At 41.3% G+C, this 14800-nt stretch overlaps 1 protein-coding gene across 4 annotated transcripts in view; it reads right to left on the bottom strand.

The window, feature by feature from the left end:
* Positions 1–14800, bottom strand: part of pou2f2b (POU class 2 homeobox 2b) — a 96367-nt gene that overhangs the window by 57165 nt on the left and 24402 nt on the right. For 2 of the 4 annotated variants that reach the window (XM_008431320.2, XM_008431323.2), the window contains exon 1: positions 9304–12621. The exons of 1 other annotated variant lie outside the window; for it this stretch is intronic. In XM_008431320.2, coding sequence (XP_008429542.1) covers positions 9304–9403 — 100 coding nt within the window. In that variant the 5' untranslated portion in view covers positions 9404–12621. Of the gene's footprint in view, positions 1–9303; positions 12624–14800 lie in introns of those variants that run through there. One more of the 4 variants, XM_008431322.2, reaches the window with a different exon arrangement.

Genomic DNA, 14800 nt, shown 5'->3' with positions numbered 1-14800 from the left:
TTTTCACAGAGGCTCGGTACATTTGGTTCAGTTTTCTTCCAGATTTATTCCAGCTATGCACTATTTGTGTTGGTCCATGAAATTAACTTCTAATAAAACACACTGAATTCTGTAGTTGTAAAGTTACACAATTTTAAAAAAGGTAAAGAATGTGAATATTTTTGCAAAGCAACAAAGACTGTTATATGGATTAAAAACTAAACTGAACTGTCACGTTTTTGCAGCTGCAATAAAAAAAAGTTTATGCAGTTTTTGAAGGAAGACAGGAGTGAGAGAAGCTGCACAAGGGAGGGAAATGAGAAGCAGAAGAGGTGGTGAAGTACAACAGATTAATTTCAGAACAGAATGCTCCTGCTGAGAGAAGGACAGAGAGCAGGAAGGATAGAGGGGATCAGGAGCGGGGAAAACGCTGGGAAGAAAAAAGAGAGAACGGAGATTAAACATGCATTCAGCTCTCTCAAAGGGCTGCAGTGCTTTTCTTTTCTTTTTTTTTAGGGGAGGGGTGGTGGGGGGAATCTCTGCTGCCTGTGGATGTGTGTGAATGTGTATGCATTTGCAGTGATGTGACATAGCTTCTGGAAGACACGTTCACCGCCGGTTTGAATACCCCAAACGCTGAGCACTCTCATCCGCCCGCACCCTGAAGGACATGCGATGGAACCCCGGAGGTTAACAGGACCTCTTCATTACCATAAATCTTATCAGCTAAATGAAATGGGCGAGAAGCGGCTCTGATTTAGGCCTCCTGCTCCGCTGGGCTAAAAGGGAGACACCCAATCAAACCCCTGCGTTTTATTGGTCTTTTTTATTATCTAAATGTACTGGCACATGAGCCGGGTGGCAGAGGTGACAGCCCGTAGCAATCAACAACAAAAGAAGACAACGGTCGGTGGAAACACAATTGGTAGTCTGTAAATCAGTCATCTCTGCAGATGTTGCACATTGTGCATGAAAAATATGTATGCATGAAATTTAGCCCTTGTGTAGGAGCAAGAGGAGGAAAGTAGTGCACACACAAGTCCAATCCGAAGTAAAAGAGGGGGAAGAGAAAATGGATTTAGCTTCAGTTTAGTTTAGTGTAGATCCACATTTAGCTGCATCCGTGCTGCCGCTGTTCTTACAATGATCCACACATCACATGAGTTACATCACTAAAAAAAACAGTTTTAGAAACTAAATCAAAACAAAACAAAACAAATAATTAACTGTTAGTGCAATATATCCAACTCACAACCAGGAACTTACATTGTCTGCAGAAAACTAAAATATTTGTCCTTCAATATTTTTTTTAACTATCATTAAATATAACATATGCTGGCGTTTTATAACGCAGAACAGTTCTCTTCTGTACATTAGTTCTAACTTTTGTAAAAATGCATTTCGGTTTAATAGCATGCCTACTAAAGTGAAAATGGTTAAATTATATATTTTGAAATGAAATCACAGATGTTCAAAGCGAGTAGTGAGTAGTTTAATCTAGCTTTAAGAGAAAGTCATCCCAACATATCATGCAGTTTCCTAACACTTGTAGAGTAATGACAGCAAAGCACAATACCAGCTGCTCCATTTTGAATAATTTCAGTTCCATATTATGAAATTGAAATTTGGCCCCAACCTCCCAGGGAGGACATTAAGAGTAAACTGTGTGGAAATAATATCTTTAATAAGTTAATAAAGTGTTAGAAACCAGTCTGGTCCAAGTCATACTGGGACTTCCTGATAGTTTGAGGTTTGTGATTGGCAGCCTGTTGAGACGTCCACTCAATCCCTGATAACAGAGCTTCTACCTCTGACCAAGCATCCAAACGCAGCCGGAGAGAGACGCTCCGAGAGAAACAGTGAGAGAGAGAGAAAGAAGAGGAATGGGAGCAAGAACCAGAGAAAGGAGTATAAATCAATATCTAGAATGGAGTCAGGAGGTTTGTATGTGTTTAGTCCTGCTGATGTGTTGATTAACTGCACTGCACACACCTCACCACATACCACACACTCTTCTTCCATCCCGGTGTGTATGTGTGTGTTCTTCAGCTGATTAAGGTCTCGGAGTGTGATTAAGTGGCCCGCTCATCCAGCTCCTGGTTGGGGCTAACGTCGGGCTTCATTTCACCAGACACACATCGACCAGCACCACAAAATGCATCTGCAGCGATTCAGCAAACAAATTCAGAGCTAATCAGGCTGTAGATGCAGCTCATCGAGGTCGGCGAGTGATATTTTTTTAATGACGTCCAGCTGCGTGCGCTTCAAAGTGTCTTTGTGGAGGTATGGACATTTAAAGCGTGGCTGTAAAGGTCCCGTTCCCTTCGCACTGCAAACGTCTTCACATCGCTTTAACTTTTTCACCTTTTCCCATGTTACAACCACATGTGGATTTAATTGGGAGTTTATGTGATAGACCAGCACAAAGTGTTGAGGGGTCAAGGACGCGTGATTTCCAGTTTATTCTTTTAGTAAAGTAAAAATCTGAATATGTGCTGCTCATCTCTCTCCACTGCCAAATCAAATCTTCATATGATACGTTTTGCTCTCTTTAAACACCAAGTGACTGAAATTTTTTTTACATATTCTTTTCCGCAAAGTTAGGCAAGCTTGGTCAGAATGGATGGAGAGCATTTGTGAACATCAGTTTTAAAATTTTACCACAGAATTTTAACCTGGACTTTGACTGGACCGTTCAGAAACATGGATATCCTTTAAACTGATGTAGCTCTGGCTGTATGTTTAGTGTTGTTGTAGAACGGAGAACCTCCACCTATCAAGTCTTTCACTGCCTCTGACAGGTTTTCTTCCAGGACTAATCTGTATCATCTTCCCAGCTTTCCTGATCAGGCTGAAAAAGCCACTACCACATCATCATGCTGCCACCACTGTGCTGTGTAGAGGTAGAGTGACAGCCTCATACTGAGCTTTGAAGCAGCAATCCAGAGTTTGATTCCAATTTTTGGGACTTTTGCTGCATTTACTCTCTTCTTTCTCTGCCCATTTACTTTCTGAATACTGTAAATAAGAACCACAAAAACCTTTTTAGACAATGTATAGCTTAAGACTGGTCATTTTCTTTACATTTACAGTTATGCATTACTTTGTATTAATTTAGCACAGAAAATTCTGATAAAATAAACTGAAATTTGTAGTGGTGACATGACAAAAACGTATATTAAGGTGCCCCTTATATGTATGCATCTCGATTCCTGTGGTTCTTAAGGGAAATTTAATACTACTAATGCTGCTAATGAACATTAATACTATATTAGTGTCAACCACCAAACACACAATTACCTAGAATTGTGTACATATGTATTTTTTACCCTGCTGCTGTATGTGCACACCTGTGCAAATCCAATAAGAGGTGAACCGTTAATAGGATTAACTGTGCTCCGACACAAATAAGACATCTTTACTAATGGTGTCATTATATACAGTCTCAGACTGAATCTGTGTGGATTAATCCAGAACCACATAACAGGTTTAACTCCCAGCGAGTATTTCAGGAGCATGAAGTCGCTGTAATTAGAGCGGCTATGATTACATGCTCGTATCGCCATACGCCGATTTTAAAATTAAATCCGATCCCGACTTCCATGGCTAAGTCATTCCACATCAGCTAAACATAAACCACCCCGCCTCCGGCGTTCTTTGGGTCTTGTCACATTGTCAAACTAATATAGACCAACTGATAGCCCATTAGCTGCTGAAGCATCCTGACATAAGTGTGCTACATTCAGGACTCCGCGGCTGCCTCATAAACTGCAATCTAATTCTACTACCACAGGGAGAGCAGAGCGGAGGGAGTGAGAGGGATTCGGGTTGTGACAGAGAGCAGAGAGTGGGGAAGAAATGGGAAAAGAAGAGGAGAGGGAGGGGAGAGAGCCACAGAAGAGGAGAGAGGTAGCTTAATGCAATAAAGCATGTAGTATTGACATCTTTCTCGTGTCTATTGATTCCCCATTATGTTGCTAACAAACCCAGGTTGACATTTTGTCATTTGCAATCATGTTAACACTGCGACTTGTACGCTCCCCCTCCACAAGCCAATCTATACCTGCACACACTAGTTTGCACATGTGTTCATACTTGTGCACACTTATTCCCTCTTCATTAAACACACACACACACACACAAAGTGGATGCATGCATAACCCTTACATCATGTTGCAAGTAAATAAACGAAGGAACAAAAAAACATGAGCAAAAGAAGGAGCTGTGTTGAAGAATAAGATGCACCAATCAATCAACCAGAGATTGGAATTCATCAGTTTTCACTGATTAGCTCTGATTGGTGGAAAAATAGGGAATGCATTTAAACTAAGCGATCCAATCATTTAAAAAGGCTTTTTTTTTTTTTGCAATTTTGGTCATTTATGTTTTTTATACATTATTGCCCTTAAAAACTGAGAAAGGTATCAGTGTGTAAAAGCCTGACTGTTGTCTCCCTTAAATAATGGCAAAAATCATCTTATATGAGTAGAAATATGACCTGAGTTTGGATGCAAGGCACCAAAGGAGCCAGAGTTTGGCTTTGGAAAGCCTAGAGAAAAATGGCTCAAAAGAATTTCAAAATATGAAAAGACTCTGAAGCAAATTTCTGCACAACGAAATGTGGAACTCAGACTTCTACAGCAAAAATGTGACGAGTGTAAATGGAAATGTCTTGATTTCATATCAGCATTTATGGCTTTCTGGAAAAAAAAAATCTGAATCAAAGAAAAAAAACTGAAATCTGTATCAGTCAGGAAAATCCTGATCTGTACTCGATTCAGGTCAAATTTTTAATTTGTCATATAAATAAAAACCTTGGAGGAGCTGCACAGCAAACATGTCTCTAAATGTCACTAAATGATAAAAGCAGAAAAAGAAATACAGTAAAAAAAAAAATAAAAAAAAGAGAAAACAGCGTTTTAAATCTGAAATTTGAAACCCATTTGTAAGTGTAAGCGCTTGCATCCGTGAAAGAGAGCCAGTCTTGTAGGAAACGGTGGCTAATGGTGTGTGACAGAGAGTGCATAGTGAAGATGAACTGAATCTATGAGTGTGTGAGGAAAAAGGCAGTTTTTGGCCCCATCATATCATATCCCAGCAAGCCCAGCACTGTGCGGGAAACTCACCGGTTTCTCCTCTATGTCCCATTAAACTTTCATACGCCGGTTAATGCTGATGGCTCTACAAACCACTTTACTACGTACACACAGGTAGTTCACACAGCGGTGCCACTGACCTGTACCTTTCACAGACACGGTGCCATTAAAAATAGAACAAAACCTGGATGGGTTACAGCAGCTCGCCATCCAGGTGGAAAAGGGTCTAACACGCTTGTTTTATGCTACTGTATGTGATGGCTTGTCTGTTTCATGACGATGTGCGTGTGTGTGTGTGTGTGTGTGTGTGTGTGTATGTGTGTGCGTGCGTGCGTGCGTGCGTGCGTGCGTGCGTGCGTGTGTGTGTGTGTGTGAGAGCCCCCACAGGGGTTGTGCATGAGTGCTCGAGGCCTGTTGTAACATAAAAGAGAATGAACACACAGGGGGGCAGACGAGGGTCAGGTGGGGCTGAGTCTAACACTGCCGCTGTGACCTCTGACCTCGCACAAAGCTCTGACGCAAAGGAGTCAAGTAGCTGCCACCAGTCAAAGAGACAAGTTAACCGAGAGCTCAAGTCAAAAGCCCACCGACTACGTGGGAAATCTGAGTGCCTTGCAAAAGTGTTAACATCCTCTGAACTTTTTCACACTTTGTGACGTCGCAAACTTTTAGTGCATTTCACTGAGATTTGATGTGGGAGACAAACACAAAGCAGAGCATCCTTTTGCAGAGGAAGGAAAGTGAAGCACAGTTATGTTTTATGAATAAAAATCAAATACGTGTGGCCTGCATTTGTATGTAGATATTTTGAATCAAAACTTTGTCGAACCCCCTTTTAAAGCAAGTGACAGATTTAGAGTTTGTTGCTACCTGCTTGAACTGAAGTTTTTTTTAAAACTCTTTCTCTTTGCAAAGAGCTCACAGAGTGTCTGCAAACGTCAATTTTCCACATCTGAAGCCTTCACAGAACAACTGGATTCACATTGAGATTAATTTACACACATTTTGACTGAACAAGTTGACTTCTGAAACGAGGTTTCACTTCTTTAGGGGGTATCAGAGTAAATCCTTGACACACTTTTGTAATTTTTCATTAGTAAAAATCACGTGTATCCCTTTTTCTCCCACTTTTCTACAAATTGTTTTTGGCCAAACACATTAAAGTCTGTGGTAGTCACATGACAAGATATTAGAAAGTCGGTGGCAAAAATGCATTTACTGAGCAAAAGCTATGAAGCATTAAAACTCAAATGTTAAACATCTTTAAAATGTCAGCTAATTTACTGTTTAGCTGGTTTCCGTATTAATTTGTTACCAAACATCCCTGCTTCCATCTCGTTTCCTCGTGTTCCCAATCTCGTTTGTGAATCAAACCCTGCACCCTTGCAGCAACAAACCCCGCATTTCTCAAGAAGGACGTTGCGCCGTTCTGCTTTATCTAAACAGAATAAAATCAGCATAGCATTGTGAATCACTGTCATCCCCCTCGTCCAAGGAGCCCAGCTGCCTGCGCAAACTTCCCCATCCGTTTGTCTGCTTATTCAGATGCAAGGCCACGGCCCAGGACGCTGCAACATAATGGCTCATCTGTGGTTTATCCTCACCTCTCCAGCTCAAACTGAGTTTTTCTCACCTTCCTCGTTTTTCACTCTGTCATCTGACTCGCTTTCACGTGATTCTCTCCTTTCTCTCTCTCTCTCTCTCTCTCTCTCTYTCTCTCTCTCTCTCTCTCTCTCTCTCTCTCTCTCTYTCTCYYTCCACATTTTTTTTTTTGTATCTCATTCTGACATTTGCCATTTTTCAACACTTGGAGCGCAAAAACTCCTCCCCGCGGGTCCCTTTGACTCGCCCTCCTTCCAACACCTGTCCCTTCTCCTCTTTGTGTTCGTCTCTGGAGAAATGGCAGGTAACAGGTCATTCTCGTCCCTGCACGCTGTTTTTCTCTCTTTATCTCCATCACTTGTCCTTTTGTCTTGGTTGCAGTGAGAGGTGAAACCAGCTGTCTCCAAAATGAAATGAGCCGAAACAGATTTCTAAAAGCGATACTAGGAATTTGGGACGGCTTGTTTTCGTTGTGCCATTAAAGAAATAGTTCATGATTTTTTTCCCACATTAGCTGAGAAAAAAACTGTCTTCCTCTTCAGCCTCTGGGTCCAAGTAGTCTGTATTTATGGGAAATTACATTTTTTTCCGGTTCCCAGTCCAAAACAAAACAAGAACATCCCACTGAAACCAGAATTGTAACTGTGAAGCTGGAAGTTGCCAAGGAGCCCCACATTCAGCATCCAAGATGGCTGCCATGCATGAAAATATCCTAAAAGTTGCATCTGTTTAATATATAATTTATATTTACCATATGTACTGTAACACCTCTATTTGTGAAAAAGGTCATTTAGTGTTTGAGTGCATGAAATAGAAAGAATTGTTGTCATTCATGTCTAAAACAATTACAAATAACAATGAACTACTACCTGCAGCAAGGATGCACATAACAACACATATGACCAATGCATCATTATACTTAATGAAAGTGTGGAATGGCATACTGAAGGTGAAATAATAGTAATTTAGCAGAACCTCACTTCCAAAATTTTGAACTCTCCCTTTAAACGCTAATTTAAATCAGTGCACAAAGGCAACGTACGTCTTAATAATTTAGAATATCATTGAAGAGTTTTCAAAAAGTGAAGTTCGAGATATTCCCGGCTTTTATTGCCATTTCAATGGTTACATCTTACAACTAATGGCAATCACAAATTGTCCATCTTTTTCTACAATGCCTTTTTCCTTCCACTTAACTTTCCATGAACATTCTAGGATACAGCGCTCTGTGAACATTTAGCTTTTTTTTTTTAGCAGCAGCATTTTGTGAAGTACTCTCCTTGTGGAAAGGCACCATTTCCTGTAAACCAAAATCATCGAAATGAATACAACACACCGCAGTCAGGTTTAGTAACTTCAGTTTCACTTTTAAAATAAATCACTTAATTAAATAAAACTTTTGATGGTACAATTTAAGTTTTATGCAGCTGCATAAAACTTGTGCGTTTGTGTACAGTAAAACTTTTGATGGTAGGCTCAAAGTTTGCTTATACCTCAGGCCATCTTCACAAGCTATGACGATCTACTATTACAACACTTTACTGAACTATTTTTTATTGCTTTTAATTCGTCCACAAACGAGAGAGAAAGAGGAAGCTGTTGCATGCCTAGAAATCAGACCAAGCTGGACTGAGCTCAGACTCCTCTGACAGCAGCACTTACACACTGAGGCCGGTCTGGATGCTCCCAACATGCGTCCCTTTTCTTCCACATGAGCGCAGATAAAACACAGACGGCGCCACTGCTTCACCACCACCACCACCCTCCCCCTCATCTTCCTCTCCTCTTCCTCCCTGACTCCACACTCCCTCCGCTCCCAACCGCGCAGCAGCCAAGCCATGGGACAGAAAGAGACGCAGTCAGTCACTCCAAGTGGAGATTCTTGCCAAGATGGGAGCATTCATGCGCCTCAGTTAACAATAAATACTAGTCTGTGGTTCCCCTACAGATTATGCTTGTGAATGAAGCTCATGCACACAATTAAAAAGAAAAAACAAATAAAGGAATAAAAGGGTGTAATTCTCTTCTCCTTCAGCATGGTTGCACTTCTCCGTACACCTTGCTCTCTCCTTCTGTCTCCCCCTCTCACTTCTTCCACCGGCCCCGGAATCGATCTCCGCAGGATCGATAAGTTGGCATGAATATTCCCTGCCTGCCGAGAGTCTAGTTGGGGAGAGTCGGAGGCTGAGGCTCAGGCGCAGGCAGCGGAGGAGAGGGGAAGGACGGGGAGCGGAGGCTGGAGAGCGAAATACCCGGAGAAAGGAGCACAGAGGCGGAGAGGAAATAAAACATCACACGCAGGGGGTGGATGGAGTAACGGCGCATCGGACTGGACAGCAAATACGAGGATATACATCTTTTTTTTAATCTTAATGCACGGATAAATTAATTCCGATTCAAACAAAAGGTGCACAGGAATCTGGTTAGAAAAAAAAGAGGAGACCGGGGGAAGTGAGTGTGTAAAGTGGGTGTGTGTGCGCCGACAGCTCCTCCAGCTCTGCAAGCGCATCGGGGCGGGTCTGCAAGGCTGGCCGGCATGGAGGAGGTGTAGCACAAGGAGGATAAGGAGGGAATATAAAACAACACAGTAAAAATAAAAACAAATTTAAAAAAGCAAATGTCTTACCGGAGTTGGAGCGGAGAGCCAGAGGGGACTTGAGACGCCAGGCGCTGAGGTCAGGGGCAGTTCTCTGAAAGACGAACGGCACCGGCAAGGGAACAAACATGATCTTCTTCTTCCTCCTGCTTCTCGTTTGGATGCAAATAATCTGACACAAGCTGGGTGACAAGCTCTGTCCTCCTCTGATGCTTCTGGCTCTTCTCTGGCAGACAGCTTTGGATGAATATTTGGTTTGTAGAGCTCACAACATTCGCAGTTAGATGTGTGCACATGTAGCCTCGGTTGCGCACTTTTTTTTTAATGTACACGTGTGATGCATTAGAGTTTTGGTGTAGCCTAAATGTGCATAGAGCATTTATATATAGATATATATTTATATAGACGTAGGGTGGTCCCTTGAGTAACTAACACGCAGACGGGGAAGAGAGGAGCTCGACTTCTGCAGCTACGTGGAAAGTTCCCTTAGAATTAAAGCTTAGAATAAAAGCTGACGCACCCGCGCCTTCCTTCTACTACCTTTGCTCTGTTAAAGCTTTCTCCTTGAGTAAACATAGAGGCCCCCGGAGCTTATTTTACCCTCTCACTCCTCAGCGGTTCCTGTAGGTGTGAAGAAGGCATGAGAACAGTCGCTGAGCCTATTCCTGTGGCGTCGCCGCTTTGGTATTCGCTTTTGCAGCTTAGAACAACACCATCGGAGATAACACAAAGACAGGACAAGAAAAGACACGCAGAGTTGTTAAGATGTATGCATTTTAAGGGGCTATTGTATATATATATATATATATTTGGTCTTTAGCTGCTCCTTAGTCGTCTACATTCATCCAATACGCGCAAAGGCGCCGGATCGCGCATTCAACACAGCTCGGTTTAAGCGTTTTTTGTTTTTTTTTCTCCCTAAATCTAATAATAGATAGGTATAAAGAAATGGTAAATAAAAGGGGGCACAAACAAACAAGAGTCAGAGAACACAGCAGCGAGCGCGCATGGCACTGACGCTCCTCCTCCTTCGCTCTCTGTCACAAGGCAGTAATTAAAACGCAATCAATCGATAGATAAATAAATAAACATCTAAATAAATAAATACTAAAAACGGAAATCCCCCACGAACTGAAAAGAAACCAAAAAAATAAATAAATAAAAACACAAGACGGCGTTGCTATTCTAGAATCCGACCATGGTGCCGCGTCTTATCGGAACACTTGCCTATATCTCCGTCCATCCGCCTGTGTGTCTTTGTTTTTTTGTTTTTTGTTTGTTTGTTTTTTTTAAAATCTTTTTTTCTCTCTTTTTTGATTTTTGCCTGTCTCTTTTTTTTTTGTCCCCCTCCCGTTATAATTTGGGAACCCCCAGATAGCTCACTCGACCCGGCTCCCCTCCAGGATTGTAGCGATCTGCCACCAGGCTGGCCGCAACATTGAGGCGAGAGAGGAGCCGCTACTACTCACACATCACCACCCCCAGCCTCCGCACCTCCCCTCCTCTCTCCTTCAATCCCTCCCTCCTCCCGCCTCCCACACCCGCCTAAGCACCTCACCACCGCCCCTCCTTTCCCACCTCTCTCTCGTTTTCACTACCGCTGCAAAAGGTATCCTGTATTGATTTTTTTTTTTTTTTTGCACCGCCACCATCACCCCCCCAACCCCCACCAACACCACCTCCTCTTAATAATACCGACTATAATGATGCCAGCGTTGATCAGTGCATTACTGTTTAGACTCCTTGAGAAGGGGCAAAAGTCTCCATAAGAGGCACCTACACAGCCGATATTTGTCAGGATGCAAGGCTTGCTCATAATGAAGTTATCACGCCGCTCCTGTCCAGAGCCGGCCCAAGGAATAAGAGAATTATGCTGCGCCACCCCAGTCAGCAAGAGTGACTTCTGCTACAGGTGCAAGCAGGTACCAGGTTGGCCAGGGACGCATTGAAAGGGCAACGAGCACCAGACAGAAGTATAGAAGATATTTGTCACCTGGGTCATGAAGAGGTTTTTTATTGCTTAACGCATGAGCAGTCGAGGGGGAGAGTTGATGGGGAGCCGCGTGCCTTTGGGTTGAGTGGAAACCTGGTAGCAAGATTAGCTTGCAATGCTTTGTGCAGAGCTGCATTGCATTTTATTCTATAAATTTATCATTTATGTCGGTTGAGGGTAAAACATGTAAAACTATTTTCTATTTTCTACTTAAACTGTAGGGGGAGAAAAATGAAATCACTCATTTAGTTTTGTTTTGATCTGGGGTCATTTTTGATGAGTCGGAATCAAAATAAAGTGTTTTTTTTTAAAGGTTTTCAGAAAATAAAGTCGTAAATAATTACATTACATGCCATCTGAGTATGTTTATGATTATTTATGTCTGCAGGTTTTGTTACCATTTCAAATGAGGGTCCAGCTTACCAGATTATCTCATACAGATAATTTATTGTTGCACTGCTAGTAAGACATGAATCTATGGGGGTTAAACGCAATACATGGAATAAAGATTCGGGTCATTTAAAGGGATTTTATAATGGGCCCTATTCATACTTCACGGACTGATTTTCTCTAGTTTCCAATAGAAAATGGAACAAATGCCAGAATTTTGACAAGAAAGGTCAGAGGTCACAGGGGTTCTGTATCCAGTAAGGCTGTTTTGTAGACAAAATTTTTTATAACAACATGAAATCAGAACAAAAAAATATATAAATATAGTATAATACAAAGCCAGAGCAGACTTTTCATGCAAAGATTTTATTTCAGCATCTTAATGACTATTTATCACCATAACATATGAAAGTTAATTATAGGAAAGATAAACTTACTTCCTGAATTTATGTACAACTACATACACAATTAAATGAGTTTTAACTTTAAGGCAGAGTGGTGATTGCTAATCATCATATAGCACATGTGATGAATTTGACTATAGATATTTAGCATTCAGATGAGATAAAAGTGTGTAAATATGGTGCTTGTTTGTATTTCATATGCAGCAACAGGCATTAGTGGCGTAGAAACGTCACCATGGCTGTGTGGTGGTTTGAGGCGCAAGAACAACAAGTTTCTCCTGTAGTTCAATTACATGAGTATGAAATGATTTGTTTACTTGCAGTAAATGGAAGTAGAAAAAGACAAAAATGTTGATTGATAAATTGATTGATGATAAAGCATTGATGATAAATGGGGTAATGAATAAACAAACATCAGTGGTTAATAAAGTAAATCTCTGTTCTTCCAGGTCTTAAGCAACACTGGTTCACCATTTAAACAGACTGTATATGCTTCAGTCATTTTTTACCATAAAGGTTCTTGAACATCAAATTTGAAAGAATTTCAATTGATCATAATTTAAATTTTTTTTTTAACTTAAACCGGAAAAATAGTTGCAGTTATACTTAGATAAATTGTAGCATTAATTTAATTATGCTAGCATGATTATTTATGCCATTTGCTGTCACATTTCATGCAGTTGCAGCTTTATTGAATGAATAAATAACTATTTTTAGTCAACTTGTAACCTCAAGTAATGTAAGTGTCCCCCTTTACAAACTATCTGATTCTGCATTAAAAATGTTCTGCTTTCTTTTCTTATGGTTGTAGTGTTGGTTGTTCTGTAACCAAATCGCAATCGCATGTTTTGCATTTCTATAATTCATAAAAAAAATACTTAATTCATAGAAAAACACATTGGCATGTGAGGGTGTAGGTGGGCCATGTTGGTACAAAATATAGATTTATTTTATTTTAAGGAAATGGGAAATAAATAAATGGCAATGTGTAGTTATGAAGCTCGGTACAAATCAGCAGAGGAACAAACTGACACAGAAAGTATGTTGTGTGACATAGTTGTTGTCTGAAGGGGGTCACTTCAAAACATACAAAAAAAGAAGAAAAACACAACTTAGACAATTTACTTTAAATATTATGTTTCATTCCTTTTACACTTGAAAGTCAGGTTTTTCAAATGATAAATATATCAAATAATTAGTGCGTGTTGCACTGTTTATAGCACTTTAGTTTCTAAATGCATAAAAAAAAAAAAAAAAGCATTTTGTCAAGTTGGCACCACAACAACTAGGAGACCCAACTGCTTCTGGTCCAGAGCTGGAACCGGTTCTTCTCATGTGCCACGTTACTCCCACATCTGAGCTCCGACCTCCGAGACAAATCAAACAGGACTTTTGTGGTCCTGTTGTTGGTGATAAAAAACTGGCTCTAAATCAAATTTTGCTTAGAGCTGCAAACAGTCTTGGCCTGTCTTGCTCCTGACCACATTAAGCCCTCCTTAGTGGACCAAAGTGGACTTTCAGGTCGGTGCTAGACGACAGGAACAACTGCATAATGTATCAGATCACCATTGCCATGCAACAACAGCAGGTGCAAATCACAGAGGACTGATTAGATGCAACATTTTGTTTGCTATGATACTTCAAGTGTAGTGCATTAAATATGTCATGGCTTTAACCCACTTGGTTTCCGTTTTATGCTCCCTGGTGAGATGGATTTTACTGATCCACATCCTGAGAAAAGGGAGGGAAACAATGGAAAGTCCTTGTTGCAATTGGAAAATATAGAAATAATATTGAATTGTCACGTTTTCCTGATACAGTTCTAAACAGGAAGCAGCACTCCAGGTATGAGTAACTTGGCTGAAAAAAAACCCTTTCATGTATTTTTCTTTTCTTTTTTAGAGTGAACTGCATGAATCTGATAAGTGCATGAAAAATCCCCAGGATTGTATTTTGAATAAATGTTGACGATGCTCCCGGGTTACAGGTAAAATCACTATCTGCCCCTGTCGTCCCTGGATAGCTCCCCTCTGTCCTCGCTTCCTCTACAGCGGCGTGTTACATGCTTGTCAATTACGGGCCAGCATCAGTCAGCGCCGGGCGCTTACACACCAGATTATTGTCGATATAGATTTTTAAATAGAAAAATCTATACTTTAAACATCACAGTCAATACGGGCAAATCAATAGGAATGAGCCCTCTCTTGCTCTTGCTCCTGTTGGGCCTGAGAAATCCCCCCTCCTCCACCAGCACCTCCACCTCCTCCCTCCATTGCTCCGTCATCAGGGCTGCATGTTTTAGTATCTGCAGGTGATTAGGCCTGCTTGAACTTGAGATTGGACGCGTGCAGTGAGTTATTTGCTTCTCATCGCCATGTTCCCCGTTCACTCAGTCATCAACCGACAGCCTAATTGCCAGAAATGTGAGCGGCACACTAATCTGGCGCGCTCTTAATTATGAAAAATGCCTCATCCCCTGCAGAAGACAACCCGGTTTTATTGTCCTTCTCCCTCCGCTTCACACATGACAGATGACATCCGCAGGTCCAATGAAGAAGAGGAGGGAGAGAGGAGTAATGAAAAGGTAGGAGAAGAGGAGAAAGGAAGAAATGAGGGAAGGGAGAAGTGACTAGTTGTCCTTCAAAGACCCCCTTCTCTCCACAAAGGGAGCCATGCGCGCCCCCTTTCCCTCCTCCCTGCACTCCTTCCAGACAAAAGCAATTATTTCTTGTAGAATGTA

The sequence above is a fragment of the Poecilia reticulata genome, linkage group LG16, assembly GCF_000633615.1.
Source record: "Poecilia reticulata strain Guanapo linkage group LG16, Guppy_female_1.0+MT, whole genome shotgun sequence".
Classification (NCBI taxonomy): Eukaryota; Metazoa; Chordata; class Actinopteri; order Cyprinodontiformes; family Poeciliidae; genus Poecilia; species Poecilia reticulata.
The sequence above is the reverse complement of the archived record's forward strand: the minus strand, read 5'-3'. Positions and strand labels throughout refer to the sequence as shown.